The following is a 24,715-nucleotide window of genomic DNA, read 5'->3' as shown; positions in this document are numbered from 1 at the left end:
AGACTTAGGTATCATGAAACACCTAGCCATGTTCCACAGTCTACTGCATACTCCCCGAAACAACTCTGAACTTTTAAAACATGTGAAGTGCACTTTGTGCCACAGGTAATGGGAAAGTCCCAGAAAGAAAGCTACGAAAAATGTCGAGCTGCAGTAGGAAAGGATATTGACTATTTCTGCCGGATGACAGAGAAGTGTAATCCTTATAACTGTGCAACCCCTTTCCTATCTCCTCCAGAGAGGATGTTGTATGGGAGAAGAAATTGTGCTACATTAATCTGCCACTAGAATGAGAACCAGAGTGTTCCCTCTAATAAGGACCTGCAATAGATGGTAGTGGTATATTGCAGGGCATTGGTGATAAGAGGGACGGATTCTTTCTTGAAGAGTTTGGTTTGAGCATAGACAAAGTTTCATGCTGGTTCTTATTTTGCTTAAACTATTATTTGCATCCTTATTAAAGATCTATTTCTTCTATAATGGAAAACCACATCTTTGCTCTATTTTTGAGTAGGCGCCTGCATAAGTTATATCACATACTACAGTCCATGATTGTTTTTGCCAACCTAAAATATCATAGCTGTAAAATGCAAGTACTTGTTTGTCATAACACTTCTTGGTTTGGAAGTCATAACCAACTATCTGTCTATATGTTTATAAACATGAACAACTTTCTGTGCTAGTAAAGTTATTTGCTCTTATACAGGTTTTCTTTAAATAACATTTCTAATACAATGTGAAGTGCTATAGCAATTTGAAATTAATATTTAATTGGAGACAAATATTTTTAGCACAAAAATTAAACTTACTGTTTTAAGTTTCAAATTTAGGATTTTTCATCTATCCTTCAGAGGCTTTTGCCTCAAATTTAAGGGTAAAAACATAACTGTAAAAACTTGTGATGAGTGGCTTCTATCTGAATCTCATAGCGCTGCCTTTATGACTTATGGATGGTCATGCAACAGAGCTGTAACAATATAGGAAAAGATAGCACATCAAAAAAATTCATGCCATTGATTATAATGGAGTTACACAGGATTTACATCAGTTTAAATGAAAGCAAAATGCGGCTTTCACCAATCATGCAAAAGAAAGCTATTTGCCATCCACACAAGCCAGCACAGCTTATCTTGAAAATCATTTCAACTAACATAGGAAGAAAATGTAGTTGAGACAGACTGGATTTGTACCATCTGGAAGGCCTTAACAGGGTCTGTAAACTTTCTACAGGCTTTTGGGGTTAATTTTGTTTAAGTTTTTGAAATGTTATTTCCAATAAAAAGTTTTCTTATCTCGATGTAGGTATAAACAATCCTATTGCATCTCCACAAGAAACTATGAAGAGAAAAACTAGCCCAGTTTATTTTTAATAAAAGGAGGGCTATGCTATATAATAACTCTTCCTGCCACATCCATTGAATCTGCTGAAATAAAGATTGATGCCTGGATATTTCTAGACACTTCTAGCAGAGGAGGCAATATTTCTTTTCTTTAACAAAAACTCATTTTTTTTTTTAGTATTTTGTAATAATTTGAGAAAAAAGTAAAGGCTTCTTCTTCCTATCCACCCACTAGAAATCTGCATGTTTTAATTTCTGACATGAAAAGACAGACATGCCAAGGAGATATATTGGATAATCTGGTGCCACAAGCTAAAAGACATTCTGAAATACAAGCTTTAGAAAGATGCATGATATACCCCTGCTACATACTCCTTTTGGGTTATTATTCTACACAGACATCCAGAGTATATTTTCACATCTTCAGTGCTTAATCACAAAACAGATTTATATACTGGGATTATGAGGGGTTGACAAATGTAGATTTACAATAAATGTTTAAAGATTACCCCACCCCATTTATTGTTAGTATTCTCCCATATACTGCCCATTTGCCTCCCTTTCTTGGTATCATATTACCATAGAACATTTAGTTCCAACAGAATGATGGAATAATGGAATCCTTGTAAAAAAAATTTTTTTTAAGCCAGTCTGAACTAGCCAGCAGAACAGTGCTGTATGAGTTTCAGTTACCGTAACATACAAAGGAAGCATTTTTAGCCCCTGGAAAAAGTAACACAGTCTACTTTGTAATCCACGAAAAATAAATGTCAAAAGTTGGTTCACAAACTTCTATCCCCAACCCAGTGGCACACTAGGTTTCCACTGTCCCACCTGACTGGATTTGTCTTTGAAGACATCTTTGAAACAAACTGAATGCTTGCTTCACTAGCTGAAGGTTTAACTGCTGTTCATTCACGAGTGCTGAAGTCTCCCCAGTGCCACAAAGAAGGAGATTTGGAGTGATAGGGCTTTCTAAATGCTTCATCTACACTAACCAGCTAGGGAGGGTAAGATGACTTTCTGGAGAAAGGCACAGGATAAGAAGCTTTAAAAGTAATAACATGGATTCCACCAGGAACAGGCATAACTGGAAGACTTATAATCCCTTGGCTATTTTTCTTAAACACGATGCAACTAGTCAACTTTGCCAATGGCCTGCTGAAAATAAAAGCAAATATCACCCCAAAAGAACCACTGAACCTTCAAAAGTACTCTAGTGCTTTTAAGAATGAATTACTGCAGGAGCACAAAACAACACATGGTTACTCTTAAAGAATCTTAGATAGTATTTGGGAGGCAATATGGGGTAGTGGACAGAGCACTAGACTGGGACACAAGAGATCTCTACCACTTACCAGCTCTGTGATCTTGGACAAGACATTTCCCTTCTCCATGCCTCAATTTTCCCAACTGCAAAATGGGGATGATGTTACTGATCCCTTTAAAAAGCATTTTGAAATCTACTGATGAAAAGCACCCTATAAGAGCTAGATATTATTATTATAATAGTATTATTCCAATATCTTGTGAAGTTAGTCTTACATTAACCAAATGAAGTACAGACTATGAAAACCTTACATCTGACAATTGTAGTTTACTCTCAGTCATTTGTTACACTTCATAATATATTAGTAAGTGCGCTGTCATGTACTACATAAAAATAATGTCATATTTGGCCCTGCTTCTGTCCCACTCAGGGCAATATTTTAGCACTGAATTTTGTGGAACCAGGAACAGATCCTTTTAGAAGACAAACTTCACTACAGCACTCTGGTATAAATCTTAGCTGAAAAGCTGAGATACCCTTTTAGGGTTTGTGGCTTTTATAGGGTGTATGCATTAAAATTAGTGTGAACTAGTGAGGTTCAAGTGTGGTTTTGTGAAAACAATGGTTGTCGTTAAAAGGTCAACAGTAATTTGCAGCACATAGATGTCTGAAATACCTTTTTTGCTGTGTTTAAAACAGGAAGTAACTATAGAAACTATGTGGTATCTATAGGAAAATGCTGAGTTCTATGGCAATGACCACTTATGCATGGGTCACACGGTGGGTAAATAAAAAGTGGACACTGAAGTTTAGAATCTAAACCATGGTATCTATGGTATAATTTCCACTGTAAGTACACATCAGGACTGAATGTGTACAGCTAATGTACCATCCAATCACTTTCCTCCTAAATTATTTTAAGTACCACATATCTTTCTGCTTCTATACCTGCTTAATTTTTTTTTATTGGCAAATTTAAATTATATAATTCCTTGCGGCATCTAGCAGCTGTAGCTGACTGATTTCATCAGGTATTAGTATTAATAATGATGTGTGAGAAATGTACTAATAGCAAAATCTCACCATAATGTCACAGGACAAATATTGTTACTATACAAAGTAATGAACACAGATAAGCTACTGCATCAACAGGATATAAGAATATTTATATATTGTGGTTTGTGTGTTATCAAATATAATTACAGAAACAAATTATACATAAATCACACAAACACATGTACATACATATGTGTGTCTACACAAACACACACACACAAACATACAAGCATCACTAATAGCTTACCCACAAACTGACTATTTTTATGCTCCTTATAAACTGGAATCCTGAAGTTTGATATTAATCGATTATGGACCACTCAATGCACGACAAATCTCAAATATGAACTTTTCGTCTAAGATTACCAGAAACCCATTAAGTCATTTTTCAATCATTTAAGTGCCCTTTAATGTATAAAGGGCTATGTAGCCTCCAATTTGGAGAAAATAAAGTTATAGAAGATTACCAGTTTGAGATTATAACTCAGTATTCTGAGTACCAAATGTTGCCCAAAAGGCAGACTGCTATTAACATTATATGTATAATGTATCTATGTATGCACACACATACACACAATAGGGCCAATGTGTGTACAAAATACATTTGAGAACCTACAGTATACTGGATGAGGTGTTTAGTAAACAAGTTTTATTATTTCAATAATGTATTTATTATACTCCTGTATGGTAAGGTTTTGAATTAGTAAAAGTTCATGGCATAAAGTAACATTTCAGCTTGAAATAGATAACTGATGATAATTACGGAGCTAATATTAAATGAAGTTCTGCAGAACCTTCATAAGGAAACACAAAAATAAAGTGAAATTCAGAGTTGTACAGATCACTACAAAGCCAAAATTCAAGTCAGGTTCATCTATAGATTGGCTAAAGATAACAAATCAGGGCCTAGTTTTCGATGTACGTGAGCCAACTCATGGCTTCAGGTGAAAACAAGGGTCCACATAGTGGTTTCATACAGATTCATTCCAAAACCAAGCCAAACTTGGCAGGTTTCTGCTGTGTTTTGCTTTAAGTTCTTGGAATCATTCATCCTCAGATATCAAAGTGAAACTCAGGGTATGTGAAGCTTCATAAACATCAGGCAAAAATATGTTCCCACCAGTCCCTACAAATGCAAGCCTCAGAGATTGGTACAGCTCTGGTACTGAAGCGGATTTATAAGCCTGGATGGGAAAAAAAGTGCATGGTTCACTAAGGGTTCACAAAGGTTTTTTGAACAGCTAACATTGTATTCATTCAAAAATATTTAGTCAATTTAGATAAGCTAACAGTAGAATATTCAAAATATGGGGAAAATAAATGTATTCAAAAATAAAATTAATCTCTGTTAAAGAAAAGTTTCACCCACATAAAGTTAAGAAACCGCAGTTGACACCCTGAAGGAAGGACTGGTTGCCTAATTGTCAAAGGTGATGTCAATGAGTTACAAGTGCTCAGCACCTCTGGGGGTGGGAGGTGGGGGATGCAAGGGGGAAAATCAGACCAGGGATTTATTATAAAAGAGAGAGCACAATATGCTGGTATGTTTCTAGGTGGTTTAAAAACAATTAGCACAGCACAAAAGTCTGCTAAAGGATTAGTTCCTGCAGATCTTACCAACAAGCAAGACTCTAGCTGATTCATTGGGAGTTATGCACATGTAAACTCTTCAGACTGGGTCAAAAATGACAAATTCTTTGAGCCTGCTTAATTATTACAATGAAGCCTCACCAAATTTGGGACTGACTCAAGGCAGGGTGAGGCTAGATATGTAAGAGACCTACCTTGCCATTGTCTAACCTAAGTCAATATTAATAGAATGAAGCTGAACCAGGGAATATAGAATTAAGAATGTAACAGATACTTACCTACAGCTAAATTGGATGGCTGAAACAATAGAACCTAAGATCACAAATCATTAACTTACTATTATATTCAGTGTAAGCAATAAAAAAAAAAAAAACCTAAGAACTATACATAACTGAAAATCAGTTCCTCTTTCACTTTCCTGACATGGCCTGAGTTCAGTGGTTCTTGGCTTTCCCCCTGCCACTACTCTTGATACAGTATTATGAATATTTCTAGGACTGTGGTAAATGTAGCTCCCTAACTTAGATGGTGAGGTCTATCAGGTATTGCAGGGAAAAACCCCAGAACCCCGAAGTTAAGTCCTGGGAAATGAACACAATATATCTTTTTAAATTCATCTTTAATGTAGGAAAGACAAACCATGTTGTGGCTTTTGGTGACAGTACATTTTCAAGATTGGCCATGAGTGTTTGGGCAGAGAAAAAATGGTGCCTCTATCTGACAAATTGTTTTTCAGTGATGCTAACTTTTAACAGCTACCACTGAGTTCAGCTGGGGTACCCCGTTACAATTTTGAAAGTTCTGGCTGATGCTTCTAGAATGCAGCACCTCCAAGAAATACTATCTTATGGCAAATTATATCTTGCCTTATTGATGCCTTCCCCCTGCCAATTTATTATCTAAAAAATTGTTTGCTAGTGTACAGTAATTTTACAGGAAGGTTGAAATGAGGGTGTGGAGTAGTGGTATTCTTTCAAACTCTGCCCCTTGAAATAAGCTCCACCCATGAGAGTCATCAAAATGAGACTCTTCTCTTAATAGGTTGTGCAGATTTTCTAAGTATGATTGTATATGCTTGCTTCTCCCTTACTGGGTTTTAAATATGCCTGTGGGCTCTGCTAGAATTCTTGACCTTGGCTGCTTCTTGGACTCCTTGGAGAAAAAAATAAGTGGTGGTACTCTCCGAAATGCCAGCAAAATGAGACTTCACTCATAATATGTTGTGTGTTGCACAGAATGAAATAGTTAACAATGTTGACATTTAAATCACCAGCATCACTGAGTATCTGATTTAATACTTGGCAGATGAATGGAGCAATTTACACATCTCGGACCTACTCTTTCAGGCTCTCAGCAGACTCACATAAACCTCTCTGCGGCCTTGGCTACACTCGGGACTTCCCAGCGCTGCGAGTGTAGTCGCGCCGCCACCTCTCCGAGGGGAATAGCTTGCAGCGCTGCATGCGAGCGTGCAGCGCTGCAGGCTCTGATTACACTGGCGCTTTACAGCGCTGTACTCGCTGCGCTCGGGGGGGGGGGTGTTTTCACACCCCTGAGCGCAGCAAGTTGCAGCGCTGTACAGCGCCAGTGTAGCCAAGGCCTGCATTCGTTACACACTATTGACATTTTTGAGGTTTTCATTGCAACCATAATAGATAGAACGTCTCTCTCTCTCTCTCTCTCTCTCTCACACACACATACTCAGACACACACACGCTGAGATTTGAGAGTACAAGATAGGAACTGGAGAGATGCTGGTATGCCATACTGCCAGGTACTGATCCAGTCAGACATTTTTATGATCATAAAAATGTCTAACTTTTAAAATTGCCATTTCACCTACACCAGACCTCTCCTGCTGATTAGAAACATAGGGATTGCTAAAATGGATCGTTCATATGGTCTATCTAATCCACTATTTTGTCTCCAACAGCAACAGTGGCAAACAAGAGGCTCTAATATAAGTAGCAAGAAGCCCCAGAGTAGGCAGGTGTGGGATCACCTGCTGCCCAGATGATTATATTCTTAACAACCAGTAGATAAATACTTGGTTAGTCCATGAATCATGAGGTTTCAGATCCATTCTATTTTTTAAAAAAAGAACAGGAGTACTTGTGGCACCTTAGAGACTAACAAATTTATTTGAGTATAAGCTTTCGTGGGCTACAGCCCATTTCTTCGGATGCTCAAATAAATTTGTTAGTCTCTAAGGTGCCACAAGTACTCCTGTTCTTTTTGCGGATACAGACTAACATGGCTGCTACTCTGAAATCTATTTTTTTAAGTATTTACTAAACACTCTGGATATTCTTGTTATTCATATAAAAAAAGTACAATCCCCTTTGAATCATGCTAAGCTCTTGGCCTCAGCAAGATCCTGTGATAATGAGTTCCACAGTCCAATTATGTGTTATGTGAAAGAGTATTTCCTTTTATTAGTTTTGAATTTGCTGCCTTTCAATGTTACTGAATGTCCCCTTGTTCTTCTATTACAAGCAAGATTAAGGAATTTACTTTTTAACTCCTATTGTGCTAAAGTAAACGTGCACATCTTTTCCCATGTGTATTGTGATGCTAATAAATGTATCCACTTTGAATGTATTAAAATTAAACCTACCACTGCCCTGGCTTTGGTTCTCAGGCATGTGCATGCAATTTGTACAGTCCCTCTGCCCTGACTGCTCAGGGTTTGTGTGAATTCTGACAGCACACACTGTTCTTCCCCTCACCCAGAGACACAGTCAGAGAGGAATTTACATACACAGATCTCTTCCTACTCGCACACTCAAATGCCATCATGGAATCATTTCTCTTCTCCAATCACTGCAGAGCCTCTCTGTGGGACTGGCATCTACGTTGACAAAGAGGTGGAGATGGCTAGCTGGGGGCAGGACCAAGAACACACATCATCCCCTTTCCAGGCCATTGAACATTCCCCTGAGAAGACACAGTCCCAGACTCTCTGGGGGTCCCAGTGGCTGCCATGGCCAAAGAGAATCTCAGCCAGTGGGGGAAACAGAGCACTGGGTCCAGATCTGATGCGGAGGCTCTGATGTGAAGGCACAAGACCTCTGAAGGCATGTCTACAGTAAATTCAGGATGTGTGACTGCAGTTTGTGTAGACACAGCTAAGCTAACTTTGATCTAAGATAGAGCTATGGGCTAGCCCTGCCCACCTGAGGCCCTGAGTATGTACGAGTGGCCACTGCCCATGCTGCCACAGCTTCACTGCTATAGTTACACGAGGGGGAAAATTCCCCTCCTTCTCCATGTTATGTTGTTGAGGCAACAGGACTCCAGAATACAATCCTTTCCGTGTTCTTTTCCTACAGAAAGCCTGAGGAGAAGATAATCTAGAAAAAAATGGTACAAGCTTGCAAAAAATAGGCAGGTCAAGATACAGTGTGATATGTACTTGCACACCACAACCACAGCCAAGCTTGCCACCTTGAAATTAATGGTGATGAATCAACCGGTAAAGAAGCTGAGAATTTATCTGTGTTGTAGCACTCATCTTCCTATCCCATTCAGAAAAACAACAACAAAACCCAACAAACCTTGGGCCAAATTCTGCCTACCTTACTAAAATAAGTAGTACTATAGAGAGTACAGGCAAATGAGATTTAACCCCTTGAATTAACGTTTTAATTTTTTTTCATGTTAAAATGTATCAGTGTTTTTAAACATACCAAAAATTAATAAAATTGGCACAACATATTTTTATGGTTATAGCAGTTTGTCCTGTGGTGTGTGTTAAAATGCTAGTATAGTCTGGAACTCAACTCAACCAATCAGATTGTAGGCTTTTTATTTTCCATTTTATATACACAATCATAAATGAATAGTAATGAACGCCACATTATTAATGACTCAGAAGGCTCAGCATGTACAACCATATTTTCCAGTCACACACTGGCAGCTTTTTCACACCATAAGTTTACTTCAAGGCATATTATATTGCTCTCCTTTATTTTACTAAAATCCAACAGCTGCAACCTTAAGACATTGCATTAACAAATTTGCAGGCTACATAACCAGGACTGCATGTTAAATGGTCTAGTAGCTGGGTACCCCTTGAACAATTTTCATGCAGCGAACAAGGGAATTCAGTTAAGAATCTATGTTATTGAAACAGGAAAACTGTCTTCTTTGCCATCCTAACTACTAAGCTGAAAGTCTGTCCCATCTTCTTTCTAATATACATTCTGCTGTAAATATTTAGCATAGCGAATTACGAGGACAGGTTTTGTTATTGTTAAAGGACGTCACAAGTGCAACTCTCTATTAACTACAATGAAAATTTACCTTTCCAGCTGAGGAACAGGAAGGTAAGAAATATCAAAACTGACAGTCATCACAGATTTACAATGCAAACAAAAACAAACAGTAATTTCACAGTTTTACCAGGTTATTAAAGACAGATTTATAAAAACAAATACCAGTAAACCCAAAACAAATCAGCAACAAGTTTTTCCTAAAGACACAAGTGAACAGAATTAAACACATATTTCACTCAATGGGGCTTTCCCTCCTCCCCCAACCCCTGCCAAAAGAGGAATCACACAAAAAACAACAGTCAATACACTAAAATAAAAATTGCTAAGTATTACAAAGGAAATAAGGCAAACAAGCGAACTGATACTATTACAAAGAAATATATATCATATTTGTTCTCTCTCTTTTTTTATCCAGAAGGAAAATTCATTATTTTAAACTAAATGTGTGAATTGTAAATATGCAGGTGCGGTAGAAAGGCACCATTTTATTAAATAAAAAAAACAGACTTTATTCTACATGTATCTTGTTCCATTTTACAAATATGAAATAGATGTATTTCAACTAACTTAATTAATCCCCAATTGTGTTTATTATAAACATACAGTGTTCCAGAAACATTTACATGTCCTGTATACTTAAAACTCTGCACCTCATAGTATTGCTAAAACTTTCGCTGAAAATACAGTATTACACAAGCACTAAAAATTTAGCTATTTCTAAACCCAATTTCTATAGATATGTCAAACTGCTCATCCTGAGAGAAGATTCTGGATACAATTCTTATTACACAGACTCCATTTTATATCAGAGCTATTCCACTGAATTCAACAGAATCTGTCTGTAACTTCACGTTTAGTTTGAAGAATAAAAAAGATAAAACTGTTTGAGTTAGTGTATCTAATATATTACTAAACAAACAATATTTTCATGTTTGAATATATTTTAAAGTCACCATTCAGGTAAACAAGAATAATTTCAGCCAAACATAATATTTTTGAAAATTGATAAGCACTTGAAGACAGAAACTCAAATAAAAATGACTCTTCCCCCACAATAAAAACTGTTTACAGTGTGTGTAATGACCTCTGATCCTTGTATATCCACAACACTCTCAACAGTCTTTAAAAAAATCTAACATTTAGCTCCGTTTCACTTACAGACAGACTTCTAGCAAAAACTTATTGAGAACTAGTCTTTACTTTGTTGTTTCTTCTTTTAATCGACCTTTTAGTTTTTGTCCTTAAATTTTACTATGAGCCATCACAGAATAGGTTGTAATCTCAGGTGATTAATTGCACAGCATTTTACAAGCTGTAAAACAGAGTAAGATCCCCACATACAAATTGTGCCATTGCACAGGCATTCTTAACAGATTTTCTAAGCTTCCAGATTGGTTTGACAGACTGCAAGTCCTAAGTATTTATATATATTTCAAAGGTTTACTTATTTTTGTTGTAAAAAAGCTAAAATCTATATTGATTGTAACATGCAACTCTACATGAAAAATCTCAATGACTGTGAAGCAGAATACCAATATTTATTACCACACTTGTGTTCATTATGGTTCTCTCTGACAGGGGTCCATTAAAATCAATTTTTATGTTTCTTATGTATTTTTTTCATCTAATGCTCTTGCCATTGTCTTTATTAGCCAGTTAAGAGAAACACTGGGCACTGTTGTTTTGTTTTTATTTTGTTCTGTCAAAAATAATGAGACCAGAGACTTTAACAACTATTCACTATCAATGAGTACAGGAGATTAAATGTTACATTTCAGCAAAAGCATTTAAGGACAGCTTTAAAATTTTTAGAACTTTACCGTCAGGAAAATATATCCCTCCTCCTTCCCTGCCTCCCCACTTTTTTTTTTTTATTTAAAGTAAGAGGTTCTTCAGAGGAAGTAACCATAAGAAAGAAATTTTGCTTGCCATTTCTCGCCCACCAGAGCCACTAGTATGTGAGCTAAACACTCTGTTCAAAAATAAATTTATATAGTTCTTTCAATATCAAAATCTCAAAGTGCTTTGTAAAAGTAGTAATTACTAAAGCCTCACAACACTTATGAGATAGGGAAGCTTTCTTAATCCTTATTTTATATGTGAGAAATCTAAACCATAGAGATGAAGTGATTTGTCCAACATCACAAAGGAAATCAGAGAGCTGGGAAGAGAACCCAGATATTCTAACTCCCAGCCCTGTTTTTTTCAGTCACAAGATCATTCTTCCCCAACTAGTAGGACAATGTCCTGACTGAACAAAGGGAAATACATTTAAAGTAGAACAGAGGAGGACTCGACCAAATCCTCACAGGAGAAGTTAGTCACCATATAAAGTGGAAACATTAAAAAAAAAAAAACACATACACTCTACAACATGTTGGGTTCATAGTCTTGATGCCTTATTCTGAAGTTACATCTTATAGCCTAGTTCATGGTCTACAGTCTGCTTTGCCTTCCACATAAATTCAATATTAAAAAGGTGAACAAGAAAAATGGAATGCTTAGAATGCCAGGTCAGAGAAGATGTTATTTTTGCCAAGCGTGAACTGACATTGATAAACATGTTTGGGGGGGTGGTGTTTGGATTAGAGACAAATAAAAATGTATTCTGGTTTTCAATTTTAAACTAGTATATGTATTGTGCATACACATGAGTTATATATTAATATTACACAAATGTAAAAATGTATAAGGATAATAAAAATAGTAAAACACAAAAATGGGGGGCATACACAAATCAAAGGAGCATTTCAAAATTGAAAGAAATACAGTGAAAAATAAAACAATGAAGTTAGGAAGAGAAAAAAAGTGAACCAAACCAAGTCACTTCAGGAAAACAGACACCACACACATGTGGATGAAAGTAAAGGCTGCAACTTTGTTAACTGACTGAACTACTCGGCAATAATGATCCCACCCTGCAAGACACAGGGTACTGACATACCTTCTCTAGTCCCGTGTTGGATTTATCCAGGAAGTGACTCCAATAGTCATAGGAAACCCGCTCTGGATCCCAATCAAAGTTATTACAAACACGTAAAACAACTCAAGCACTCAAAAGTCATAATATACCAGAATTAAAACTGTCTGTGCAAATCTAATTATTTGTGCATATGCATTATGATACAATCCTTTGTTATATGACTACATACTACTTCCCCCCCACATGGATGGTCAACAAAGTTTGTGGAGTCACATACTAATTCTACCATTTGAGCTAAAAGAGTAACTGGTGGTAGTAGTAGGCTGTTATCTTTTATACGTACCAGCTCCTTGAAGGGGACCCAACATACACTTCGCCATTGGGTTACACACCTATTTGTGAGTCAGCAATAAAATGCTGGGTATCGGGATTCCTGAGTCCTATTCCTAGCTCTGAGATAGCAGCATGGTCCAAGATGGGATGGTGGTCTAATCTGTGACTATAGCAGCAGCATAGCCAAGCACATTTTGCACATTTGTTTTGTGAGGCAGCACTGCTAAGGGGATAAGACTTAGGCACGTCATATTAGAGACCTGGTTTTATTCCCAGATAAGGGTATAAAACCTCATTCAGTAATAAGGACTATGGACTGCAGAAATACTAACAGCAGTCTATAGAAGAGGTGAGCCTAGACATTATCACCTCCTGGATACAGGCCCTCTCTGTGAAGAGGTCCCTCTCTGTGTCTGTCTCTCTCTAACTTTTTTATGTTTTACTTCTACAAAACAAGTAGGGATGCCAATTTTGGTTGGACATATTCCTGGAGGTTTCTTCGTATGACATAATCTTTAATTAAGATTAATCTTTAATTCCTGGAGACTCCAGGCTAGTCCTGGGCAGTTGGCAATCCTAGAAACAAGCCCTTTCAATTTTTAAGTTCCACTGTTTCTCCAAAGATAGTAATAAAGGCTAAGTAGAAACTGCCCACATAATTTAAACAAGTGCTCGAAATTTTAGAATTCGCTTGAAATAGCATTAAAGGTAGAACAGACATTCAGAGATAAACATGGATGGAGTAGTAAATCAATTTCTTGGAGCTGCCATTCTTTTGGGGTAACTCAATGCTGATTTTGATTTTAAAATAGAAATTATTGTATTTCCAAATATATAGCTAATATAAATAATTAGGCATAGTTACTTTTTTACCAGTGGTTTGAATCTGAGAATTCTGTATTCAGCACCATGTACTTATGCACAAAATCAACAGGACAAAAACGTACCTGTTTTGTGACAGAGCATTTTCCTTAAATTGTATTTCATGTACACCTGTTCCACATCCAGATATTTCAATTCTTCCCACAGGGCTGTTCAGCATTACATGCATCTTCTTACACTGAGTTTTTCCATCTTTTAAAGCAACCTGTTCACAAGAGAATAATAAAATTGTAAAATGTGTGTATATTTCCCCCAAGGAGCCTGCATCTCAACAATCTGTAACTTTAAGCATATTTTGTGCAGTTTTGCAAAAATAATTTCTTTGAGGGCTTAAATAGAGAAAAATCCTAGTAAGCAACAACAAGAATACACACTACTTAAATTTACTCAAATTATATGCTGGTATTTTTGTCATTCATCCTACACCTGAGTAGTGGTAATTCAGTCTGTTATGAGAAGTCAACATTAAATAGCATCTACATTAAAATAATAAAAAATGTTAAATAATTCAGCACTGACCTCTTTAAAAAAAAAATCACGTGGAATAGCAGTTTTATGGTTGATTTGTTAGTGAACACCTAAAGAAAGTTTTTTTACATTGATTTCAAAGAGATTATTATGACAATAAAGCATATTCACTGGTTTACAGTAGCAATATTATGTGAATAATAACTGCAGAAGCACATATGGAATGGCTGTGCTGGAAAAAATCAATCACTGCTTAGTAAAGGACACACATTTTTCATTCCTATCATTAACAGTCAACTTTTTATGGCTACCAATAGAGTGTACTTCCAAATATGTGCCAAACATTTTTCAGTTTTCTTCAGGACCAACAATAACATTATACATTTCCTCTAAGCCATATTCATCTTTGTTCGGTTACAAAAATATTTTAATCAATAGATATTTAGAGTGTACTATTTACACTTTAGTGTAACTAAATTAGATATAAGTACAATAGTGTTGCATATTATTATTAATTATTCTGCCACGTGGTAGCACCTAAAAGCCCACTGTACATACATAGAACAAAAAGATGATCTCTGCCCCAAACAGCTTACAACCTAAGTGTAGCAAGAATAAGATAAGAATAAGACTGACAACAAAAAACAGGTAGATATAACAGACAGGAGAAACATGAGGAAATAAAAATAATGAGACAAAACTGGTCAGAGTGATAAGCATTGGGCTTTATTGTGCCTTTGTTCAAAACACTTAAACCAGCAATGAGAGGAAAGTGCAAGATTCATGATGATGTAGATACCTGGAAAAAAGTGATGCCAAGAAGGACTAAAGTAATAGTGGATACTGCAATTCATTTGCAAGCATAAACATACATATGAATATGCTTATATAAACACAGATACACAGACACAACCACACACACACACACAAAGGTATGGATACATATAAACTCCATTCATACTTCATTAGTCAGCTCCCTGAAAATCAAAAGGCTGCCTTAAAAATTCTGATTAAAATACCATGAGATTCTTTTTATTTACTTGTGGCCTTTGAACATCTGATGTTCACATGTCCAAGCTTTGCTGTGCAACTATGAGAGCTATAACTCCCTTTTATTTTTTAATGAAAGCTGAGATTCTCATGTAATCATGGAACTCATATAGTGGTTTTCTTAAAGCCCCAACTCTTTATCACTAGATTTGGCAACACTGGAACCTGGGCCTGTCACATTTTCCCCCAACAACACAGGGAGTATAGTGGAATGAAGCTCTGCTCTGCTCTACCTAAACTCCATGGGCACAGGATCCAGTAAGGACCTTTAAGTCAGTGATGGAAGTTAGAGATGCCTTTCAACATCCCTAAGTCATACCAGGACCAGGACTGGCACCAAGAATTAGGGAACCAGAAGTAGCTCCCTGCCACTTTCACCTCTCGTATGTGCCAAGCAGAATCATGATGCAGAGAAAATCTGCCCCACAATATTCAGTTTGAGGCACCTTAGTACCAAGAAATGTTGAAAATCTGAAAAAACAGTTACCTACCTTTCGTAGCTGCTGTTCTTCGAGATGTGTTGCTCATGTCCATTCCATTCTAGGTGTTCGCGCACCCATGTGCACAGTTGTCAAAGATTTTTGCCTTAGCGGTATCTGTAGCGTTGGCTGTGGCGCCCCCTTCAGTGCCATGCTCATGCATCAGTATATTAGGCGCCGCCAAACCTACACCCTCTCAGTTCCTTCTTGCTGGCAACTCCAACAGGGGGCAGAAGGGTGGGTAATGGAATGGACGTGAACAACACATCTCGAAGAACAGTTATGAAAGGTAGGTAACCACTTTTTCTCCTTTGAGTGCTTGCTCATGTCAATTCCATTCCAGGTGACTCACAAGCAGTATCTATGGAGGTGGGCTTGGAGTTCACAGTCTCGCAGCTTGCAGTACTGCCCTACCAAAGCCAGCATCGTCCCTGGCCTGCTGGGTAAGTGCGCAGTGGGACATGAACATATGGACGGATGACCAGGTGGCCACGCTGTAGATGTTCTGGATAGGCACCTGGGCCAGAAAAGCTGCCGAAGAGGCCTGCGCCCTGGTCTAGTGGGTTGTGACAATCGCCAGGGGCAGCACCTTCGCTTGATCATAGCAGAAGCGAATGCAGGCAGTTATCCAAGAAGAAATTCTTTGAGTGGATACAGGGTGACCTTTCATCCTGTCAGCCACTGCGACAAAAAAATTGCATCAACTTACAGAATGGCTTGGTCCTGTCAATGTAGAAGGTTAGAGCCTTCCTAACATCCAAGGCATGCAGTCTACACTCTTCCTCCTTAAACTTCTGCAGCTTTGGAAAGAAGACCAGTAAGTAAATGTCCTGGTTTGAATGAAACGGAGAGACCACCTTGGGAAGGAAAGCCAGGTGCAGTCTCAGATGGACCTTGTCCTTGTAGAAGACCGTATAAGGTGGTTCCAAGGTGAGCACCCAAATCGCAAAGACTCTACGGGCTGAAGTCACCACGACCAGGAACTCAACCTTCCAGGACAGAAGGAGAGAACAGGAAGCCAAAGGCTCGAAAGGAGGACCCTGGAGCTGCGACAGCACCAGGTTCAAGTCCCATTGAGGAATGGGGTCCTTGACATGCGGGTAGAGGCTCTCAAGGCCCTTGAGGAATCTGGCCATCATGTCCTGGGCGAAAACTGGCCTGCCCTCGAACGGTGGATGGAAGGCCGAGATGGCCACCAAGTGGACCTTGATCAATAAAAGGGACAAGCCCTGGAGCTTGAGACGCAGAAGGTAGTCTAAAATCGGCTGCAACGAGGCTTGCTTGGGCCAGATGCCTTTATCCAAGATCCAACAGGTGAACCGCTTCCACTTGACCAGGTAGGTCGCTCTGGTAGAGGGCTTTCTACTTCCCAACAGGATCTGTTGGACATCGACCGAGCACTGTTGCTCCTGCTCATTCAACCACGTAGCAACCAAGCTGTCAGGTGCAGCGCCACCAGGCTTGGATGCAGAAGATTGCTGTGGTTTTAGGACAGCAAGTCTGGCCGGAGCAGCAGCTGGAACAGAGTCGCCTCCAAAACGTCCAGCAGCTTGCTGTACCAGTGCTGGTGCGACCAAGCCGGTGCTATGAGGATCACCTTTACACTGTGCTGCTTGATCGTCATGAGGACCCTGGGGAGCAACAGCACTGGAGGAAAGGTGTACACAAGAGCCCCTGACCATGGGAGTAGAAAAGCGTCTGACAGGGATCCCGAGTCCATGCCCCTCACTGACCAAAAGATGTGGCATTTCCTGTTCTGCCTAGATGCAAACAGGTCCACCTGGGGAGTTCCCTACTTGCGGAAGATGGAGCTGATCACCTCCAGATGTCACCAGGTGACCCAACAATCTCAGGCATGTGTGGGGGATGGTTGAGCGGCTGGACTCACATGCACGAGATGAAGTCCACCATGGTTTGGAACCGAGTCTCGGGGAGGAAGGCTCTGGCCTGAGTGGAGCTGAGAACCACTCTGATGAATTCTACGCATTGCACTGGGTCAAGGTAGACTTTTTCTCTTTATTATCAGCCCCAGATTGTGACAGGTAGAACAGACCAGATCAAGATGCCTCTGCACCTGATCGCGGCACAGGCCCTTTATCAACCAGTCATCGAGGCATGGGTAAATTTGGACTCCCCGATATTAGAATGGCTCTGAGGACCCCTTTTGCCTTTGAAATTAGGAAGTAATGGGAGTAGAACCCTCTTCCTTCCATGTTCCGAGGGACCTCCTCCACTGCCCCCAAGCACAGGAGGTTGCGACCTCCTGAACAAGGAGGTGCACATGAGAAGGGTCCCTGAAGAGGGATGGGGAAAGGGGGTGGAAGGGGTGTTTGGCAGTAAACCATAGGATATAGCCCAAAGAGACTGTATCGAGCACCCAACGGTCTGAGGTGATACGGAACATGGCCGACCGGAAAGGGCAGAGGCGGTTGAGGAAAGAGAGGGATGGATCCAGTAGTTTGACTGGGACGTTGTCCTCGGGCGCACCCTCACAACAGCTGCTTTTGGCCTCCCTGGTTTCTGGGAGGGTCAGGTTGTGCAGCTTGGCGGGAAGACGACAGATATCGCTGCTTATGCCCCTTGTCTTTGTCATTCCTCCTGTAGGAACCTGCTCTGGGAGTTCCCCAGGACCTAGATTGCAGAGGGGGAGCAGGAGAAGGACAGAAAGGCTTCATGGACCATTGAGGGGTGTGAAGGCCCAGGGAACGGAGAGTGGCTTGGGAATCTTTAAGGTCACGGAGCCTTGGGTCCGTCAGCTCGGAGAAGAGTCCCGTACCCTCGAAAGGGAGGTCCTGGATCGTGGCCTGCATCTCTTGGGACAACCCAGAGGACTGCAGCCAAGAGCTGCATCTCATGGCAACCACAGATGTGACCACCCTGATCACCCAAGTTAGTAGTGTCCGAGGCGAGTTGAAGGACTCCCCTGGTGACTGACGTGCCTTCATCCACCAGAGCAGCAAACTCCTGGGCACGATCCTGCGGGAGGGCCTCTTTAAACTTATTCAGGGAGTCCCACAGATTGAAATTATATCTACCAAGCAGGGCCTGGTGATTAGAGAGCCGGAATTGTAGACAAGCAGTCAAATAAACTTTTCTGCCAAACAAATCTAGTCATTTGGCATCTTTGTTCTTCGGCGTGCTGCTAACTTGGCCCTGTTTGTCCCTTTCGTTCACTGCGGACACGACCAGTGATGCCACAAGGAAATGCGTATACATATACTCAAATTCCTTTGCAGGGACGGAATATTTCTCTTCCACCTTTTTAGAGGTTGGCGGAATAGAGGAGGGGGTTTGCCACAACAACTTGGCAATCTTAAGCACCCCTGGGTGGACAGGCAATGTGACCCGAGCAGGGGTGGTGGCCGAAATGACATTGAAGAGGTCGTCAACCTCCTCTGTGATCTCCTCGATTTGCTGGCTTAGGTTCTCAGCCACCCTTTTAAGGAGGGCCTGGTGCTCCTTAAAGTTGTCCAGGGGACTGCTGGAGTGGGAGAGCCCAGCCACCGCCTCGTCCAAGGACAACGAGGAGAACTGTACTGCTTGAGGAAGAGCAGGCTCCCTCCTTGTCAGGGGAGGGCTCCCTAAGTGTCGGGGTCTGGTGTGCTGTTCCCGCATCTGACTCGGTACCGTGCTCTGACTGCGGCGCCGATGTTGCTGTGGCTGGCTTCTGCGAGGCAGCCAGGGAAGGCTGGGAATACATATCCGGCATCACCAGCACCCCCCCATTGGCTCCAGTACAGCCACTGGGTGGGCCACGGTCGCTGCTTTATTGGCACTGTGGCCAGTGCTGCGCTGGTCTCCCGCGTAGGTGGAGAGTTCCCTTTTGGGGCAAAGGGCAAAACTCCGGGTCCAACCCGGACCACTGTCCCTCCAGTGACTATGGTAGAGGTGTCAAGGCCTGGTTTTGTCTGCTGACTCTGGTGAGCAACCGGCGAGGTGAAGGCAAGTAGTGACGCCTGCCAAAGGAGCGGTACCAGGGTGACAGGGGCCAGTGCCGTGATCCTGAGCAGCCCTCCAGGACGGTGACCGACCTCTAGGAGACTGTCTGGAGCAGGATGACTGGAGTCTAGGTGACCTGTGGCTGGAAGTTCGCCAGTACTGGCGGTACGGGGAAAGGCATCTCGGCTCGGGAGTCCCGCAACTAGTAGGCAGGGAGCTCGTCAGGGACCTGGGTCTTCTAGCTGGAGAGCTAGGATATCGAGCCAGGGTCCAAGGTCGCGGAGACGGAGACGTGCACCTGCGGTCTGGTGACGAGGGGTGCTCAGCCATTCTGTGAGGCTGCACTCCAATAGCCTTGCCCTTTGGTGCCAGGGCCATAGCCAAGTCAGCCACCTGGTGTGGTGCCTGCAGAGCTGGTCAGCTTTGCTCTTTAGCCACTGGTACTGCTTCAGGCATTGACGGCCCTGGGAGAAGCCGGGGACCCTTGCCACTTCCCAGGGTCGGGAGTGGATCCCTAGCCGGGTTGGGGAGTCCAACCTCAGTGGTACCCCCGTGAAGCCCCACAGTAGGTCCATGGCCTGACAAAGGTCCTTTGACCACAGGCCCCTTGTCCTTCGGTGCCAAGGGGCTCCTCTTCTTCTGGCGCTTCTTCGGCAGCGGCGAGGGGGAATGGTGCCAGGTAGAGCCCGGTGCCAGTGGTGTGCTTCGCACTGAAGCCGAAGTACTCAGCGTGGGTTCCACTGCGGAGCAGGGTGTGGGTTCCCCCTGACGTGGGGCAAAGCGCAGCCTCCATGAGATGGGCCCTCAAGCGACTATCCCGCTCTTTTTGTGTGCGAGGGCGAAAGTTTTTACAAATATGACACCTGTCCTTTTTATGGGCTTCCCCCAAACACTTCAGGCAGCTGTCGTGGGGTTACTGATCAGCATTGGCCTGCTGCATGATGCACATGACTTGAAACCGGGAGAGCAGGGCATGCCCCACTCACGGATGAAGTCCCAGCCGGGATTCTAAGTACTCTGACTTAACACTACAAAGACTAACCAACTACTATTAAGTATGTACAGATTAGGTAGAACAAAGGTCCATGAAGAACCCCTAACGCTCTTGCGGATTGCAAGACGAGGTGCTCCAATCAACCATCACAGGCAGTAAGAAGGAACTGAAAGGGCATAGGGTCAGCGGTGCCTAATATACCGACTCATGAGCACGGCACTCAAAGGGGCGTCACAGCCGACTCTATGGACACCGCTAAGGCAAAAATCTCTGACAACTGTACATGTGGGCGCACACACACCTAAAATGGAATTGACATGAGCAAGCACTTGAAGAAGACGACGCCTTACATAACACTAAAATTGAAAAAACAAGCAAGGAGCAGAAGAAACTGACTTCTGAAGGAAAGATTATGAAAATGGCAGTATCTAGAATAACAACTAAGGAGAAGGAAGAGGACAGAGCTCTCTACAAATAGTTGAAGTACACAACAGATACATTGTTTATGGTTGTGAAAATCAAACAAGGTGACAACAAAGAGGTGAGGAAATTAAAAATTTAGATTAATTGCCAGGAAAAATATCCTAAAAGTCAAGTTTACTAGACTATGGAATAGTCTTCCAAGGGAAATGGTAAAAGCCCCACTGTTTGAGTCATTTAAAATTGGACAATACGAAGCAATTATTTATTATTTTTACAGCACCTAATGTGTGCTAGACGACATCGGAAGGAGTCCTATGCTGACAGCAGGACGATTAGATTTTCTAAAAGGTGTTTTACATTTCTTCTTTCAATTATACCAAAATCTCCTAACATACTCTACAGCAAGTGATCCCTGGCTTTTGTTATTTTTCCTAATCTTGTTAATCCATCAACAAATTTATAAAGACAGTCCACACAACAGAGGTGATATTAGATATTCTATTTCTTGGTTAAACCAATAAAAATATAAACACACCCTCACCAAAAGTCTGCACTATTATTTAATGAAAAAGCAGACCTCAGTATACCTGTATCTGTAGTTATATAGCTAGAGAGCAATGACTAATTAATCTGTGTAAAGAAAATAAATCAGAGGAATAAATTCTCTAAATTCTGGCTCCTACTATAGTGGTAAGAGCTTTAGTTTGGAATCAACCTACAGTTCATATAACTGGATTTCATACTGATTACTCAACAGCCAATATTTTGAACACTTAAATGATTAAATAAATGTGTGGCATACCCTTAAGGGCTTTTCTCTTGGCTTCATGCTTTCTGACAATTATGAGGCCAATGCAGTATGTCCAGTGTATGATGGCAACTGTATTCACATACTGATCCCCTGCCTCGCAGAAAGGATCATCCTGATCAAGCAATACTTTTCTGCAAGATCATATAAGCCTAAGCTAGAATGAGTTTACCCTAAACTAAGGAAATGGCTGATTTTAATTGGGTGCTGAAAAGAAATTGATTTTCATGGCTATTTAGAGATCAATTGAAAAATGAAATAAATTTTGTATCATCCTCCCTTTTAACATGAATAGGTATTTAAATAATAATGTCCTGAATTAACTCCTTAATGGTGGAGGTTGGTATTCCCCGGTGCCGACAGAAAGAGCAGAAATTCTAAGAGTTTGCTTTGTTACAGCATCAGAATATTCTGATTTCCACCTCCATGTGGTTAGATTAAGAATTTGACAATTCTTGTTGGACTCTATTTGTTCATTCTCCCCCACCCTTCTTCTAGTACTTTCTTCTGTTGATGACAAACCAAAACATTCAAGATCAGTTAGCACATTATTTAGCCTCCTCCTTCCCCTTTTCTTGCTCCTAGTTAGATATTTGTGTCTGCCCACTGGTATTTCACACTGCTTCTTGTTATTGTTAGAGAGCTAAAAATGTCCCTACCTTGTCCTTTTACTTCATCACTGAGTTTGTAAAGTTGAAAACAGTGTAACAAAGTTTGATTAAAAAAAATAAACTACATGTTATGAATCTAAAACAAAGATTTCACTGAATTTTAATAAATGTCTGACAAGACAAGTACTGTCATCTGATAAATTACAAACTAAATAACTCAAGGTCATGCCGACAGCCTTATCAGAATCATAGCACTAACATCAGAGGATGCTATCATGGTGTTAACCTGTAAATCACTATCTGATTGATAAACCCTAATTTCAGGTGCTTAACGCTTACAAATAATGTATTTCTGAATGAAAAAAGGCATCCATGTTAGCCTAATATCAAATTTGGGCAAAAAACACAAACAAAATGAGCTCACTGTTGCTTTAGTTAGAAAAGTGCCAGTCTCATACCAGAAATCACCATTTTTAAAAATTAATTTTGCTCTTAGTGTTCAGAAACAGGATTTGTGACAGATCTATAGGTGCAGCTGAGCAGTGATATTCCCCATCCTTCTACCTCTGATCCCTGGGACTGCTTGGTCCAGCCAAAGTACAATTTAGAGCAATCCCAAGGCTACTCCAAGTTAAGCAGCCTTGTAAGAGCTCATGGGAGAGTGGGGGTGGGGGCATTTCACTGGTAGAGGTTGCTGACACAAAGCATTTTCAGACATGTGCTCTCCCACTCCCAAACACAGCCTATACAGTGAGGCAACTGGTATGGAGCTGGCTGTATCATCTTTATCCTTATCAAGGATTATCTCTGTTCTTCACCTCTGGTCAGGAAATCCCCAAATGGACAGCACAATCCCTTAGGACAGAACAAAAGAAAACACCAGGCTCGAGGATCTGGCTCTGTTTAAATAAGTAACAAATGAATTTTGCAAATGTAACACCATCAATTTGGGCTTGAATAGGGACTGGGAGGCAACCGAGGTCCAGAGACGGGGCAAGCATGAGTTGGCATGGAAGGAGGCGCATGTTATTGGACCAGCTGATGCCACTGCTGTGCACTACAGGGGCTTGCAGCGGTCACCAATATAATGGTGGCACACCTTGGAAAACACTATTTGGGAATGTGTAAAGGGGTTGAATTAATGCACAGAGCAAAGAGGGACTTGAGACTGAGCCTTCAATTTTTTCAGGAGAAAATAAAATTGTCTGGTCAGACATGCATTAATGCGGAGTCTGGCAGGGAGCTGTGGGGCACCTCCTGGGTGGACAAGGTGAGGCGGCAGCAAACAGGGAGGTGGCAGTGAACAGGAAGGTGGCCAAATTCCTTGGGGACGTAAGAGTCTTGGCAATTTTATATCCTAGGGCACCAAAATTATTCAGGGAGGATGGGGTTCCCCTGTAAGGCTTTGGTGCCTATTTGTTTTGACCGATATAAAAGAGGGCAGTGAGAAATGTCTGGGAATCCGACTGGGTTTGGGGGGAAGCAGCCAAGCTAATTTCTGCCACCTCCTTATGGCAGATGTCCAGTGCAGGTACTCCATAGGGAAGATATACTGTGACTTGATAAATGGCTTGGAAAAGGACGTAAAATGGAGGTGTTCGTTAAAGGAACAAAATGGGAATGGGGACGCCTACAATTGATACGGCTGGGAACCAACCCCACTTTCTTATACCCCATCTTAACCCTCCTATGAGGGTGGGTGAATGGTAAGGTCCCAGCAATGGATTGGCTGGGGAGACCTGGATGGAAAAAGAGGAGGGAGCTGGTGGAAGCCCCCAGATAATTATGGAATGAACATGGGGTTACTGTACTGTACATTATCTGCGAGGTAGTCCCAAACATCTAATAATAAAGTTGCAGCCTGATTAAAACCACATCAAATGTCTCCTGTCCTTTCGGCACAGCCAGACAAGGAGTTACAGGAGTTAAGACTGAAATAGTCTGCCTACAGCCACTAAGCCCTCCCCAGCCCACATCTTGACTGGGAAAGGCTACTGGAAGAACCAACCCTACTCCAAAAGTCCCCTCTACAGCCACGTGAAAGGCACTATGTGGACATTTACTCCAATGCACTAAGGGATTACCAACTCTGTACGCAATCTCTTCAAATCTTGCTCCTTCCCAAAAAATGCATCAAGCATTTTTGAATGCTGAAAAGCGCCCAGGAATAAGTTGAGAGCTAGCTAAAAATGGAAAACAAGATGTCAGAAATGTAAAGGGGTCTGTGAGAAGAGTCCCTATCTAAAAAATTGAAACCTTTTCTGAATATATT

The 24,715-nt window shown here is 41.0% G+C and overlaps 1 protein-coding gene across 1 annotated transcript in view; it reads right to left on the bottom strand.

Annotated features, from left to right (window-relative positions):
* Positions 1–24,715, bottom strand: part of MGMT (O-6-methylguanine-DNA methyltransferase) — a 302,784-nt gene that overhangs the window by 219,755 nt on the left and 58,314 nt on the right. The window contains exon 3 of the mRNA XM_065408056.1: positions 13,737–13,876. Within this exon, the coding sequence (XP_065264128.1) occupies positions 13,737–13,876 (140 nt within the window). The remainder of the gene's footprint in view (positions 1–13,736; positions 13,877–24,715) is intronic.

The sequence above is a fragment of the Emys orbicularis genome, chromosome 7, assembly GCF_028017835.1.
Source record: "Emys orbicularis isolate rEmyOrb1 chromosome 7, rEmyOrb1.hap1, whole genome shotgun sequence".
Classification (NCBI taxonomy): Eukaryota; Metazoa; Chordata; order Testudines; family Emydidae; genus Emys; species Emys orbicularis.
This window is presented reverse-complemented; position numbering and strand designations above follow the sequence as displayed.